Source organism: Coturnix japonica, unplaced genomic scaffold (genome assembly GCF_054131305.1).
Source record: "Coturnix japonica strain WE unplaced genomic scaffold, WE-NBRP24 Scf046, whole genome shotgun sequence".
NCBI lineage: Eukaryota > Metazoa > Chordata > Aves > Galliformes > Phasianidae > Coturnix > Coturnix japonica.
In genome coordinates, this window is record NW_028188949.1 from 2,032,939 (window position 1) to 2,046,931 (window position 13,993).

The following is a 13,993-nucleotide window of genomic DNA, read 5'->3' on the forward strand; positions in this document are numbered from 1 at the left end:
TCTACTAACTAATCTCTCTCCTCACGCCACTTTTGAAGATTATGGTCCTTTTCCTCCAGCTCCTATATTTCATGTTGAAAGAAAAGCATACACAGTAAAAACAAGCAGAATCTTTAAGACAGCCTAGAATTAGTAAGTTTTTCATATAGCATAAATAAGGACTCAAGCTGATAAAAAGAGTTTATGGTAAGACATTTCAATTAACATATCGTGATGTCACTCAACAAGATCAGGTTACATGCATGTATTACATATGTATTTACTATGCAGATTATTGTATTTAAAGCAATCTGCCAGTGCTCTGTAGTGACTAATTATTTGAATATCTTTCATGGTCTACCACTAATTTCACTTGGCCACTTTCATTTTGCTCCAATTTTTTTATTTTTTTTTGACCTTTTCCCTGTTGCTTGGAAAACCTGCATCATTCATTTAATAAAAATTAAGAGCAAGAAAAATACCTGTTTAAGTTGTTGGATAGTATAGTCTTTATAATCCAGCTCATCCTTAAACTGGTTATTAATCCTTTCAAGTTCATCCATCCTGTTCCTGAGGGATTCCTCCACAGAACGCATCGTGGACACCTGTAATGTAAGCACAGCTCACGGTTCATTAAAAGACTTCTGTAATCCAACCTGGCCAAATACTTCTTTGTTAAATAAAGAGGAATTCACAAACAAGTGCTGAGTAGGAAAACAACAGCAAGTGCAAGGTTACCAAGGAAGACATGAATTCATTTTTAAGCTTCAATTTTCCACCCCAAGCACACCCAATAAACTTTCCGACAAAGATCCTGCAAAATGGGTTTTAAGATATCTTCTTGTTTAATAATTAAATTTTAACTATTAACATCACTGAAGCTGAAATTGAAGAAAAAAAATATACATGCTTATATTAAAGAGCCTCTGGAAATTAGTCTATTTCTCTTCAAGTAAATAGCATTCTTCTTCCCAGTTATCAGCGTTTTTTACAAGACTTAGGTTTTAGGCTTTGGAGTTACCACGGATACCAATGGCAAGTCACCAGTAACGTAGAGATAATAACAAGTCCCCTCCAGAGGCAGATTAGCTATTCTCTTCACAAACCTTATTCCAGACTACCAACCAACTTTACTTTCCTCTGTTCATTATCTATGTGAAACCATGTTTTAACTTCTGGTCCCCTCTAGAGTTTCAATGGCAACTTTACCTAAGATTTGCTGCTAGCCACACTAGTGTGAAATTTCCAGCTTCATAGTTAAAGTTTGAGAAGTTTTAACAGCAGAAAGCCAAGCATAATCTTACAGAAAAAAATAGCTCAGTTGACTACAAACCTCGCTTTGTAGTTGCTGAATTTGTTTCTCGGCATCAGAATGTTTGTCTTTTAGATCTGCATACTCTTCTTCTTTCCTCTGCAAATCTTTTTTCAAATTCAGTACAAGGGCAGAACTCTCAGAAAGAATATTTTCTAGCCTTATGATAAAAATAAAGACACAAAGAACATTACTGTTACACATCTCATGGAAACAGCAATTACAGCTTAATCCATGCCCTGCCTGTTGGTTTCTATTTGTAAACAGACTCTTAAATCTATCTAGACCAGTGACAAGATTTAAACAATTACTTTCGAATTTCAGCTTGCTTCTCATAATCAGATTCTGAAGCAATAAATTATTCAGATGCTATTCTGAGGGATATACAACAAAACCACCAGAAATCCCCATATTATTCTTTACTTCCTTGCACACTCCTGTTTTCCCTTGGAACTCAAGTAGCATACCAAAGCATCCTAAAGTAGTAGTTTGGCCATTGATAAGCATGCAGATGCATTAAGTCGAAGGGATGTTCCCATTAACTATTTTTAACTCTAGTTCATTCTCAAAGGGCTCTAAGTTAACTCAGTGGTTACTTACGATTCTATACGTTGCACTTTCTCCATTTCACTCTTTTCCTTTTCCCAAAGAGAGTGTTTCATCTGCTCCAAGCTGTTTTTCAGCTGCAGAACTTCTTGAATCAGATTTGCTTCTTTGCTACTTAACTCTTCAACCTTTTTGTCTGCATTTGCAGACCAGATTAACAATAATAGATTCTTTTTCTTTAAGTAATTCATTGAGTTTTGACACATTGTCTTCCATTGTCTTGGAAGCCTCCAGGTGATATTCAAGCTCTCTTATTTTTACCTCACAGTTGGCAACTTCCTCCTGAAATTGTGCAATCACTCTCTGATCTTCTGCAGTCTTTTCTTTAAAGTCCTGAGTTTTCTTTTCTATTTGCTCATGTAACTGATTCACAAGATCATCTTCCTGACTAGTGTGAGTTGTAATCTCACATAGCTTCATTAAAAGTTGATGATTATGATTTTCAGCATTATTCAGTCCCGCCTTTAGGTTTTCATTGTCTTGAAGCAGTGCTTTGATGTGCTGACTTTTTTGTGAGGAAACATCAACAATATTTCTGCATACTTCCCAAATCCTTTCAAGACTATAGTTAAAGGAGAGGTCCTGCACAAGATCTGAGATGGAAGAAGTCTGTGACTGAATGCATGCAGAACTAATTTGAGATGTCCCTGGCTCATCTTTTTCACAGTCTGAGGAATCCTTTACACTGACAAAGTCAGTACCGATGGCGTGAAACTCTAAGTGACATTTGTATAATTCATCTAATTTGGTCCGCATTTCTTTTACTTGTGACACTTTATCAATTATATATTCTTTGGCAACTTCTATGTTGTTAGTTAGTTGGGCATTTTTGTTTTCAAGTGTCATATTTATAGATTTCTGTTCATCCAGTTCAGAAGCAATTTCCCGATAGTCAGCTTGACCCTGCAGAATTTGTTCACGGAGGACATCAGCTGTTTCTTCAGAAAAAGAAAGCTCAATACGCAGGCTTGTTACCTGCTTACTGAAATCTTCTTTTTTATTTTTTTCTCTTCTGCATTGTTCTTCAAGCACAGTTAAATGACGTTCCAAGATTTCAGTTCTTTCCCTCAGTGTTAGTACTTCCTTTCGGTACGCGGAGCACTTTTGTTTCATGTGTTCAATTGTCCTTTGCTCTACAGTGTTCTTTTTCTTTCTCTCATTTACAACTACTGTAAAACATACAAACAAACAAACCAAAAAAAAAGGGAAAAGGAATGTAGCTCAGATTGATTAAAATCATTATTACATAGCAGTTCACAACACCAAGTAGCAACTTCTAAGTGAAAAACTGTCGTAATATGCAAGCCATGCCCTCACATCACATAGTATTTGATACTAGTGAAGGAATTAAAGTCCTCTGGACACGTAATCAGGTGCCTCAGATTTCTATACAGAATTAACAGCAAAAGGTTTTCAGTCTGGAAGAACACTTTTACCATGGCACTACTCAAACCTTCCACTCCACACCAGTAGAAAATCTAATTAGATTTAAGAAACATGGGAACGAGATAGATAATTCACAGCTATATTCTTTCTATCTTCCGTGCTTCAGCAATCCCTATAAGGCAGCCAGGAATCACTCCATCTACATCTAAATGGTAGATAAACAGTTCTCTAAGAAATTTCATTCCAACTCACAGTCCTCTTACTTTCAAAAGAAAGATAAAACCCTGGACAAGTTGATCACTTAAGTGTTGATATCTGTCTCTCTTATTCAGTTGATCTCTAAACAAAATATGAGGATTCCTACTTCTGTCCACACTTACTCTTTTGCATATAAAGTTCACTTATAAAGTTGTACAAATTTGCAGATTCAAGATTCCATAAGTATTCCATTTTCTTGGGGCTGTTTTTTATTTTAACTGGTGAGCAATTAGCTAAAATCACATGCATTTTCTTTCTATCAAAAGCGACTTCTGCTGTATTTCATCATTGCTTTAGAATCCAGTTACGTCCATTCCATAATATGCATACTTTAAGTATTAAAAAAAATAAATATAAGTCAAGACTTACTAGGGATTGTGTCACCACAACAATATATTCCATGGTGATTCTTGTACAGTCCTTTTATTACTACAACTACAGAAATGCAGAATTTTATAGCGCCCACGTGCAGCCTGCATTACATACAGATTCACATGTACTGCATGGAAACAGCCTCTTAACTCATCTAAGGAGTTTTATATACAGCCCTCAACTGATTTAAAAGTCATACTGAAGAAACAGCAGTGGCATATTCCACCCCAAACCAGGTTTTGGGTTTTGACTGCTGCTCCCAGCAACACTAGTGAGGGGAATATGATTTATAAGTAATCTAAACACTTTATGCTGAAAACAACAAGCAAGCACTAAAGCAAGATAAATAAGACTAGGGAGAAGATGTGTAATGTTCAGTCTAGAAGCTCCTTACACAGGAAGTAGGGAAAAAGCATTATTACAGAGCATAGGAAACAAGACCTAAAAGCACAGAGAATGGTGTAAATACCCTGAACTTGAAGCTGAGATAACCTAGCATCTCCTAAAACACTTTTGCTCGTGCTACTTATATAACTAATTCTACAAAAGAACCAGCACAACATACCTGTGCTCATTGTTCTACTGTGTATATTTAACATAGCTAAAGAATATATATTAAGCAGTTTTTGAAATTGGACGCTATTAATACTCACAAATAGAAGAAAATTTTAACATGATTGAATACTCAGTACTTCTTAACAGACAACTTCATGCTGACATTGTGACTATCAGCTACCCATTTTAATTCCTATGTGGAGCATTGCTGTCATTAATTTTTAAATGAGAGCTTTGGTGATATGATTAGAACAAACCCACTACTATTTGGAGTATGGAGGAGTCCACATCCCTCCCTCAGTCTCTGGTAAGATGCTTATATGTGATGCCATTCAGTGGTCACATTAGGATTCAATATTTATGCCAAATAAAGGCAGCAGGGACAAATTATCCAAGAACAGCATCTCATCCAAAGAAGGCCTTGACTTTCTCCCTTGCACATATTTTGCAAGAGGAATACAAGAAAGGAAGGGAATACAGCTAAGTTTTAAATTTTCCCTTCTACATTGTATATGCCTTCCGTAATTCTAGGAACACTGATGCTCAGCTGTGCCCAGAAGTGAAGTTAAATGCATCAGAGCTTATCCAAACCATTTTGCTCAAATATTGCCCATGAGCGAGCAATTAGCAGGTCGTCAACAATTTTGATAGTTGCTTCAGGAAAAACAAAACAAACAAACAAAAAAAAGCACTTGAGCAGCTGATGCTACTCAGAAGATCAGCAACAGCAGTTGAAACAATCCTAAAGAAACTGCTTTAAAACTATTACCAAATCTGCAAGTGCATCAACAGATGAGGAAAAAGCAGCAAAAAGGAAAAAAATAGTGCAAAAAAATTTATTCTTAGGCATTCAAAAATGAACAGCATAGGACCTTCTGAAAAAGGGATATTTACATAACAGTTACTTCTATTTACAGTTTAACACAGTGGCTTTTCTCCTTATACCATAAGGTACGCGCTTCACAGCCTTTTGCTTCCTATCCGGAATAGGAAGCAATTTATTGTTTTGGAAGACACCCTGTTCAACGATGGAAGAAACTGTACCTTTCTTTGGAGATGGCTCTTCCACAGTAGGCTTATCTTCATCAGTACTGTGCTTTCTTCCCACTTCCAACTCAGTTTTCTCTTGTTTCAGTGCTTTAACTGAAAGCACTGAAAATTGGCTGCTTTCAGTTCCTTTATTAGTGTTCTCCTCTGCGGGTTCTGCTTTAATGGTAGTTAAATGGTAGGTAGTCTTTTCCTGTATTGATATAAGATCAGTTACATTGAAGCTTAACAAAAGGAGCACTTACGTCTCAGTAATCTTCTGTAGGCAAATAATGACAATGATAAGTCACCTCGAATCAACGATGAGACTACACGTCTTGCCTTGTTGCTTTTCCTCTGTAGTCATGGGGAGGACATGAAGAAGTGGTGTAATTCATCCACTTCTGCACTTCAGGCATGAGTGGAAGAATTACAAGGTGAAACAACTACCAAGGTGAACTCTTCCAAGAAGGGGAGAGTTCCAGTTGCTGCAAGCCACCGAGGTAAACAATAGAGGGGCCCTGCCCCCAGCCAGGGGGGAAAGGGACAATAGAGTATACTGGACTGTGTGGATTAAGTGGCCTGGCACATCTCAACCACAGAAATATAAAGCCTTGGTGGACACGGATGCACAATGCACCCTAATGCCCTCAAGTCACCAAGGGACACAACCAATATATATCCATGGAGTGACTGGGAGTTCCCAAGAATTGACTATCTTGGAGGCTGAAATAAGCCTCACTGGTAAAAACTGGCAAAAACACCCTATTGTGACTAGTCCAGAGGCTCCAAGTGTTTTGGGTATTGATTACCTTAGGATGGGATATTTGAAGGATCCCAAGGGGTATCAATGGGCCTTTGGGATAGCTGCTGTTAACACAAATGGTGTTTATCTGCTGTCAGCTTTACCTGATCTGTCAGATGATCCTTCTGCTGTGGGATTGCTCCAGGTAAAAGACTAAGAGGTACCAATTGCCACATGAGTGGTTCACAGACGGCAGTACCGCACCAACAGGGACTCATTGCTCCCCATTCACAAGCTAATTCGCCAATTAGAGAATCAGAGAGCGATTAGCAAAACTCACTCGCCTTTTAACAGCCCCATATGGCCAGTGCATAAAGCCAGTGGGGAATGGAGGCTGACGGTGGATTACCGTGGCCTAAATGAAATCACACCTCCATTGAGTTCTGCTGTACCAGACATGCTAGAACTCCAGTATGAACTGGAGTCAAAAGAAGCTAGGTGGTATGCCACCATTGACATTGCTAATGCCTTCTTTTCCATCCCATTGGCTGCAAAATGAAGGCCACAGTTTGCTTTTTCCTGTAGAGCTGTTCAGTATACCTGGAACCGTTTAACTCAAGGGTGGAAGCACAGCCCAACAATTTGCCATGGATTGATCCAAGCTGTCTTGGAACAGGGTAATGCTCCCGAACACTTGCAGTATATTGATGATATTGTCGTGTGGGGCCATACAGCAGCAGAGGTTTTCAAGAAAAGAAAACAGATAATCCAAATTCTTTTGCAAGCTGGTTTTGCCATTAAGCGCAGCAAGGTGAAGGGGTCTGCCCAGGAAATCCAGTTCTTAGGTATAAAATGGCAAGATGGGCATTGACACATCCCAGCAGATGTGATTGACAAAATCACTGCTATGTCTCCTCCCACCAACAAGACAGAGACCCAATCTTTTCTGGGAGTAGTGGGCTTTTGGAGAATGCATGTCCCAAACTACAGCCACATAGTGAGCCCCCTCTATCAGGTAACACGGAAGAAGAATAATTTCTCATGGGGTCCTGAGCAGCAGCAGGCTTTTGAGCAGAGAAAACAAGAGATAGCCCGTGCCGTGGCCTTGGGGCCAGTACGGACGGGACAGGATGTAAAGAACATCCTCTACACTGCTGCTGGAGAGAAAGGTCCCACTTGGAGTTTGTGGCAAAGAGCTTTAGGAGAAACCCAAGGCCAACCCCCGGGACTTTGGAGTCGAGCATATAAAGGGTCTGAGGAGTGCTACACTCCAACTGAGAAGGAGATCTTAGCCATGTACGAGGGGGTCTGGGCTGCTTCTGAAGTAGTTGGGACAGAGGTTCAGCTCCTTCTAGCACCTCGCTTTCCTGTGGCCCCCCTGTCACGGACACAGGTAGATTTTTGTTTAAACCGTGACAACTACCCAGAATGCAGCATAAGGGAATTTTTGCCTAGAACTCTGGAGGACTATTTTTAACTCAGAAAGGTCAGAGATAGAAAGTTCACACTGATTTCTGGGTCACCAGCCTCACCGTACATCTGCATTTTTGGTTTTTAAATGATACATAAAGAGTACTTCTCAATGGCACTGCTCTAGTCGGTAGTTCTTTCCCTTTCCATGCAGCTTGCTCTGTGCATGGCTTGTGAACCGCTATTCAGGCCAGACAGCTGCAGCCCCAAAGACCTGCCATAAATGTACAAATTCTACCAGGATAATGTCTTGGTAGTGGAGAAACAGGATGCGCAGTCATATGGCTCTCACACATACCTTGTACAACCAGCTTGGCTCTGGACTGGGCATCACCAATGTCACAGGTGTACATGTCACTATCACTTTTCTCCAGATTTTTTATGCTCAGCTGCAGGTCTCGTCCTTTCTGTGCCCTCTTGTATTTCCTGCCAGCCCTGAGCTCAGCAATGCCTTTCCTCCATATGACGAAGGATGCGGCTTTCTCGCTCAGACATGTAAAAAGTGCACTTCCACTTTCTTCAGTTTTCACATCTGAAAGTTCCTTGATAAAGTAATTAGGTTTTTCTGGAAGGAAAAAAAAAAGGATGAGGGTGTAGGACAAAGGGATTTGTTACCCCAACAAGTCCCAAGCATACAGAGGTGTCCTGAATCTCCTTTGCCCTCATTTCAGAATATCACATAGAGATGCAAAGAGTCTAAGAAGACCACAGAGTCCACCCATTTACATAGGTTTGATAATTCCAGTAGATATCTGGAAAGTTCAATACCATTATACATGCGCTGGTAGGATCTCATCTGATAAACTGCATATAGTTTTGATTACACATATACAATATAGACTAATTCAGATTGCCATCTTTTCTTGGCTCACTAACACCCAAGATCATAGAATCATAGAATGATCACAGAATCATAGAGTGGCCTGAGTAGACAAGGACCTCAAATAGCATCTAGTTTCAAACCCCCTCCAAGGGGTCACCAACCACCAGACCAGGCTGCCCAGATCCACATCACACTGGAGAATCATTCAGTTTCCAGATTATTTTAAGGAAAAGATTTTAATCCATCATATTTTCTGAAAACTAAGAATTGATCCTGCTCAAGGAAACAGAAGAGAAAAACATCACCCACAGGCTGCAGATATTTACCTCGACTTCTCTACATGCCATCCCCAGTGTGCTTTTCAACTCACCTTGCACAGTGACCCTGGCTTTTGTTATGGAGTCCTCTGTCTCACAGGGGTACTCCCCACTGTCCTTGGCAGTAGAGTCATGGATGATCAGAATGGCCCCAGTTCCCTCCTGCTGCAAGTCGTACTTCTGGCTTTTTCTGATTGCTTTGCCATCCTTGTACCACCTGATGTTCAAATCCAGTTTTGACAGCTCACAGCTCAGGCTGATGTCCTGCCCTGCTGCTGCTGTCTTATCCTCCAGCTGTTTTGAAACCTCAGTAGGTTTTCCTGGAAGAAGACATAGCTTTTTGAGTAACATACACTTATGGTAGGATGCCTCTCTCAAAATACATGCATCTACATGCTGGAGATAAGTTAGAGAGGCACTTGCAACAGACGCCATCCTACAGCCAGCAGTAATCTGCAAAGTTTAGACAATAGAATTCCAGGCAGCATTTATTCTCTCTTAAATCTACCCAATTGAGGATGATGAACCATGTCTGAAATCTGCCTCTTTCTTCTCTCCACTCATCACACTGGGAGCCTCGGATGATGCTCTCAGATGCACATGTTCTAGATAGGAATTTGTTGTACAGCTAGATGATGTGAAGGCCATCCCTTCAGCTTATACTTAGAGGATATTTGCTCCCACAGTTCCCTCAACAGAGCATTCCTGATTTACTGTTAATGGAACAAGCTGTAGTGAGATGACCACTGCCAACACTACCCCAGTGGTTTGGGTAGTTCTCACATTTGTGTAAAATGTTTCCTCCTTTTACTTATTTTTTAGAGAAATTCTCAGTGCTTCGAGGTTCAAGTAGAAGGTTGCTATTCACTTTAACCATATTATGAGTTAGCTCTCACGACAATCTTATCAGAAGACAGTTGAAGGAATCAGACCCCAGAATCTCTCCCATCTCATTACCTTTCACAGACAGAGAGGCTTTGGAGGTTAGACCACGGGCAGTAAAAACGACTTCCCCAGCGCCAGTAGGAGTCACACTTTTGATAATGAGAGTATATTTCCGACTCACGTTAGAAGCTTTAAATCGCCCACCATTTTCCACTCTGCTTCCATTCAGTGTCCAGTTGAACTCATCAATGCTTTCATGCGACAGAATGCATTCAAAAGTACAATCTTCTCCCTCCTGGATTTCAGTGGTTTTCAGCCGTTTGGTAATGCCACTATTCAGCTCTGGAAGGTAAGAGATACGTTAGTATGAGGTTTATATGGACAAAAGGCATTTGTGACTGACATGAGTAGCAGTACTGGTGTTTTAACTCAGGATTTGCAGAACATGGCTGCATTCCTTACTGATGTATTCTCTAAGACATTCTCCACTCAGAATTACCAGAAAGGTTTAAAAAAAAAAAGAGACGTGAATCTCTTGTCTTTGCTCTGGAAGAACTACAATTAGAGCAGCTCAGTCCATGGAGCAGAATGAAGATTCAATGAGCTACAGAGGGAACAACCTAACAGAGAGGACAACACTAGGATGCTGCGTGAGAAAAAGGGTTTTGCCTATGACAAGAAATTAACTGTTTCTATTAGCTTATTTGTTACCATCCTACCCCTACTGGTGTTCAAACCATTTCTCCATTTTAGGGATGGTTTGAAAGGAAATATTTCCAGGACATTCTTGATGTGTTTGGTGATTTTCATGGCAAAATGAGATACATTTACATTAAAAGCAATGGGAATTTTCCAGACATCACTGCACTAAATTGCAGTAATACACTTCTATTGTAGAAACTATTAAGGCTCGTGGGGGAATAGGTGTAAGACATAGTGACCACACTGAATGTGCTTTCAGCACTCCTTTACTTTCCACAGTACTTACCCTGAATGCCGACCTTTGATTTGGCAACATCACTGCCAATATCACAGGTATAGAAACCTGCATCTGACATCTCGAGGTCATGGATAAGGGGACATAGGGTCTTCCCAGACTGTACCAGCTCATACTTGTTGCCAGAAGGGAGCACAACACCGTCCTTCTTCCACACTGGTTTGACCTTCTCTTTAGAGACTTCGCATTCCAATTTAATCACACCCCGCTCCTCAACAAAAACATCATCCAAGGACTTCATGAAGACAGCAGGCTTCTCTGCAATTAAAAAGGCAAAACAGAACAATGTGATACAGAAGTTGAGACATTTCCAGTTGCTTTCAGATTTTTAAAGAGGGATAAATAAATCTTCACCACTACTGACGACACCAAGATAGAACCTAAAGCGGTTTCATGTCTGTTGACTGAATACGCTTTATGGAATTCTGAACTAATCAGTAGGAGAATACAGGGAACAGGAGGGACAGCCTGCATTGCCTTGGGTGGGATATCATATGAAGTAATTGGGATGCAGCTCTTCTAAAGCTGGAGAGCTGGCATTGCCCTCACATGGAGCAGAGCTCATACAGCAGGCCACAGGATTAAGAGGAACACTTTTGATTTTCCTGTATTATTGACTCCTCTTATCTGTCTTCTATTTCACACATCAGATGTTTATACTGGGGAAAAACTTCCACCAAATGCAAAAGAAAGGAGAAAGAGGAAATCCTTCAAACTCTGAGCGCATAGAGTAAAAGAGCTTAATTGCTGGGGAGAGCAGATTAGAATCACAGTACCCTTAGAATTGGAAGAGACCCTTCAAGGCCATCTAGCCCAGCTCCCCTGCAATAAAAAGGGACATTCACAGCTAGATCAGGTTGCTCACAGCCTGGTCATTAGTCATCCCAGAGGCAAAACACACACTGAATGATCTCTCCCTGCAGTCATAAATCCTTAATTCCATAAATCAATGGAAGAAAGCCCATCATGACTTTGGTGGCTATCTGAGCCCCAGAGAGGTGAGCTTTAGAAGCAGGATTGCTGCACAATAGAATGAACTGGAGCTCCTTAGCATCTCTTACATCCAGGAGGGGTGTGATCAGACCCACCTATCACCTTCAGGTGCGCTTTCTGACACCTTGTCTGACTTCACTGTCACTGTGCCAGCATCCTCAGGCTTAACCTGCTTCATTGTCAGTGTGCAGCAATTGCCAACGTTCTTGATGTCATTGTAATTGTTGGTGTAAAGGAGGTTGCCATTCAGGAACCATTCCACGTCCTCGTCATCATGGGACAGCTCGCAGGAGAAGACAGCAGAGCTCTCTTCTTCAATTTCTACATCCTGCAGGTGCTTCGTTACTTCTACATTGCGGGCTGTGGGGAAACAAGGTGAACTGTTACCACTGTTACTATAAATCATACTGGGATGTGGTAGAATGGTTGGACTAGATGATCTTTGTGTAATCTTCTCAGTGAAGACTATACATTTATAAAGTTAGCAGGAGAGAACGGCAGAAATCAACCTCAAGAAGAGAAATCTGAGGTGAAATAGGACATGGAAGAGGTCACCCTCCCTGCTCATATCTTCAGCTGTCAGCGTGGCCTCAGTCTCTGCAATTCCTGCCTTGCACTTGTACACACCAGCATCATCGGGCTTCAGCTTCAGAATCTTGAGCTCTGCTGAATGCTTATCCCTCTTGATCTTGTACTTCTCAGAGGGCTTGATGAGTGTGTGGCCTTTGAACCATTTCACAACCTTTGGAGAAGGCCTGAAGTCACAGGACAGGATGACAGAATGACGTTCCAAAGCTGTCTTGTCCTCCAACTGCCTGGTGATTTGTATATGGTAATCTGCAAAGCAGGGGTGGAAGAGAAGAAAGGACGAGGACAATTGGAAGAAGAGGAAAGTCTCTTGCGTGTATTCCATTCCAATTAATGTCAAGTTCACAGTGGTTCTTTGAACGACTCTAAAGATAAAACAAACGATTGTCTATAGGGAATGGCATTGACTACATTTCTATAAAGTAATACTGTATATTATCTACCAAATGCAAGGTCCAGCTCTTGTTCTGTGCTTATTTAATTGCTCCCAATTGTAGAGGCTTTTATTCAAATAAGAGTGAGTTGAAAATATAACAAATACTTCAGGATGTGAATGGAGACTCTTATGCTGGGGACAACAGCAGATAAAAAGCCTGCAAGTTTCTTTCAGATGAAATCAATGACAAACTGCATCAAATTTAGGTGCTACCAAACTTAAACTTGTCTAGTTCAGAAATACAATTAATTTCACCTGATTTGACTTCTTTGGTATAGCCAAGGGCAAAACCTCAGCTCTGTAGATCTGAATAGTAAGCACATCACAGCTATTCAAACACATCTTTTACTGAGATGCAGCTGTCTCATTTAGTGTCCAACGACTTTGAACTGAAAATGGAGCAGACCCTCCAGACATACACAAAATATTTCAAAGACCCCAGTGAAGGAAGGCTGTACGTTAATTAATTCTTCATCTTCATGATGTAAACCAAGCCTGGATATGTTACCTCTGACAAGCAGATTGGCTGTGGATTTTGATTTGCCAATTGAGAACTGAATGGTGCTTGTCATATCAGTGGTGGTTTTCGCTATGGCAAGCTGGTGGATGGTGCCTTCTTGCTGCATAATCAAGTTTCTGCCAGCCTGTAAGACTTCCCCACGTAGGAATACCACTTGGGATGTTTCACAGATGGAATGGATATCTCGCATTCAAATTTGGCTTCTTCAGGCTCAGTCACATCCTCATCACACAGCTCCTTTACTAGATTAATGGATTGCTCTTTAAGAAGGATGGAACAAGAGAAAGCAGAGATTTAGAAGGAATGTAAAAAACCCTTACATTATCACCCCACTTACTCACACCAGCATTACTGCACATGAACACTACACCTATCAGCTCAGAATGCCTTGAAACATCATTAAAAAATAATAGAAAGAAAAGAATGTTGTTAAGAAGTCAGACAATAAGATTGACAATCTGAAAAGTGCCCAGATCTTCTGATTCCCAGTCCAACATCTAAATCAAACCATGACCTTCCCAGCCCAATATCAAACTCCTCGCATTACGAAATGGAATTAGGTTCAATGAAACACGGACATTGATAATTACTTTGGTTAAATACAGCAACTTAGCTCTGAACAACAAGTTTTCACCTAGTAAAGGTCTCTGTAGCTCAAATGTAATGACTCTACTTAGGAGAAATTCATTTTCCAGGAAGTTCTTGCCCTTATAATTGTAACAGTG

At 40.5% G+C, this 13,993-nt stretch overlaps 2 protein-coding genes across 2 annotated transcripts; both read right to left on the minus strand.

The window, feature by feature from the left end:
* Positions 1 to 1,422: 1,422 nt before the first annotated feature.
* Positions 1,423 to 5,702, minus strand: LOC146752350 (kinesin-like protein KIF20B). Its single transcript, XM_085531963.1, has 3 exons — positions 5,513 to 5,702; positions 1,892 to 3,066; positions 1,423 to 1,451 (listed from the first exon to the last, which is right to left on the minus strand). Exon 2 carries the CDS (start codon positions 3,008 to 3,010, stop codon positions 2,021 to 2,023), a length of 990 nt encoding a protein of 329 aa, XP_085388089.1. The 5' UTR covers positions 3,011 to 3,066; positions 5,513 to 5,702; the 3' UTR covers positions 1,423 to 1,451; positions 1,892 to 2,020.
* Positions 5,703 to 7,894: 2,192 nt separating this feature from the next.
* Positions 7,895 to 11,069, minus strand: LOC146752351 (obscurin-like). Its single transcript, XM_085531940.1, has 4 exons — positions 10,723 to 11,069; positions 9,807 to 10,076; positions 8,903 to 9,169; positions 7,895 to 8,274 (listed from the first exon to the last, which is right to left on the minus strand). The coding sequence occupies exons 1-4, from the start codon at positions 10,970 to 10,972 to the stop codon at positions 7,895 to 7,897; spliced, it is 1,167 nt and encodes a 388-aa protein (XP_085388066.1). The 5' UTR covers positions 10,973 to 11,069.
* Between the last annotated feature and the right edge of the window lie 2,924 nt (positions 11,070 to 13,993).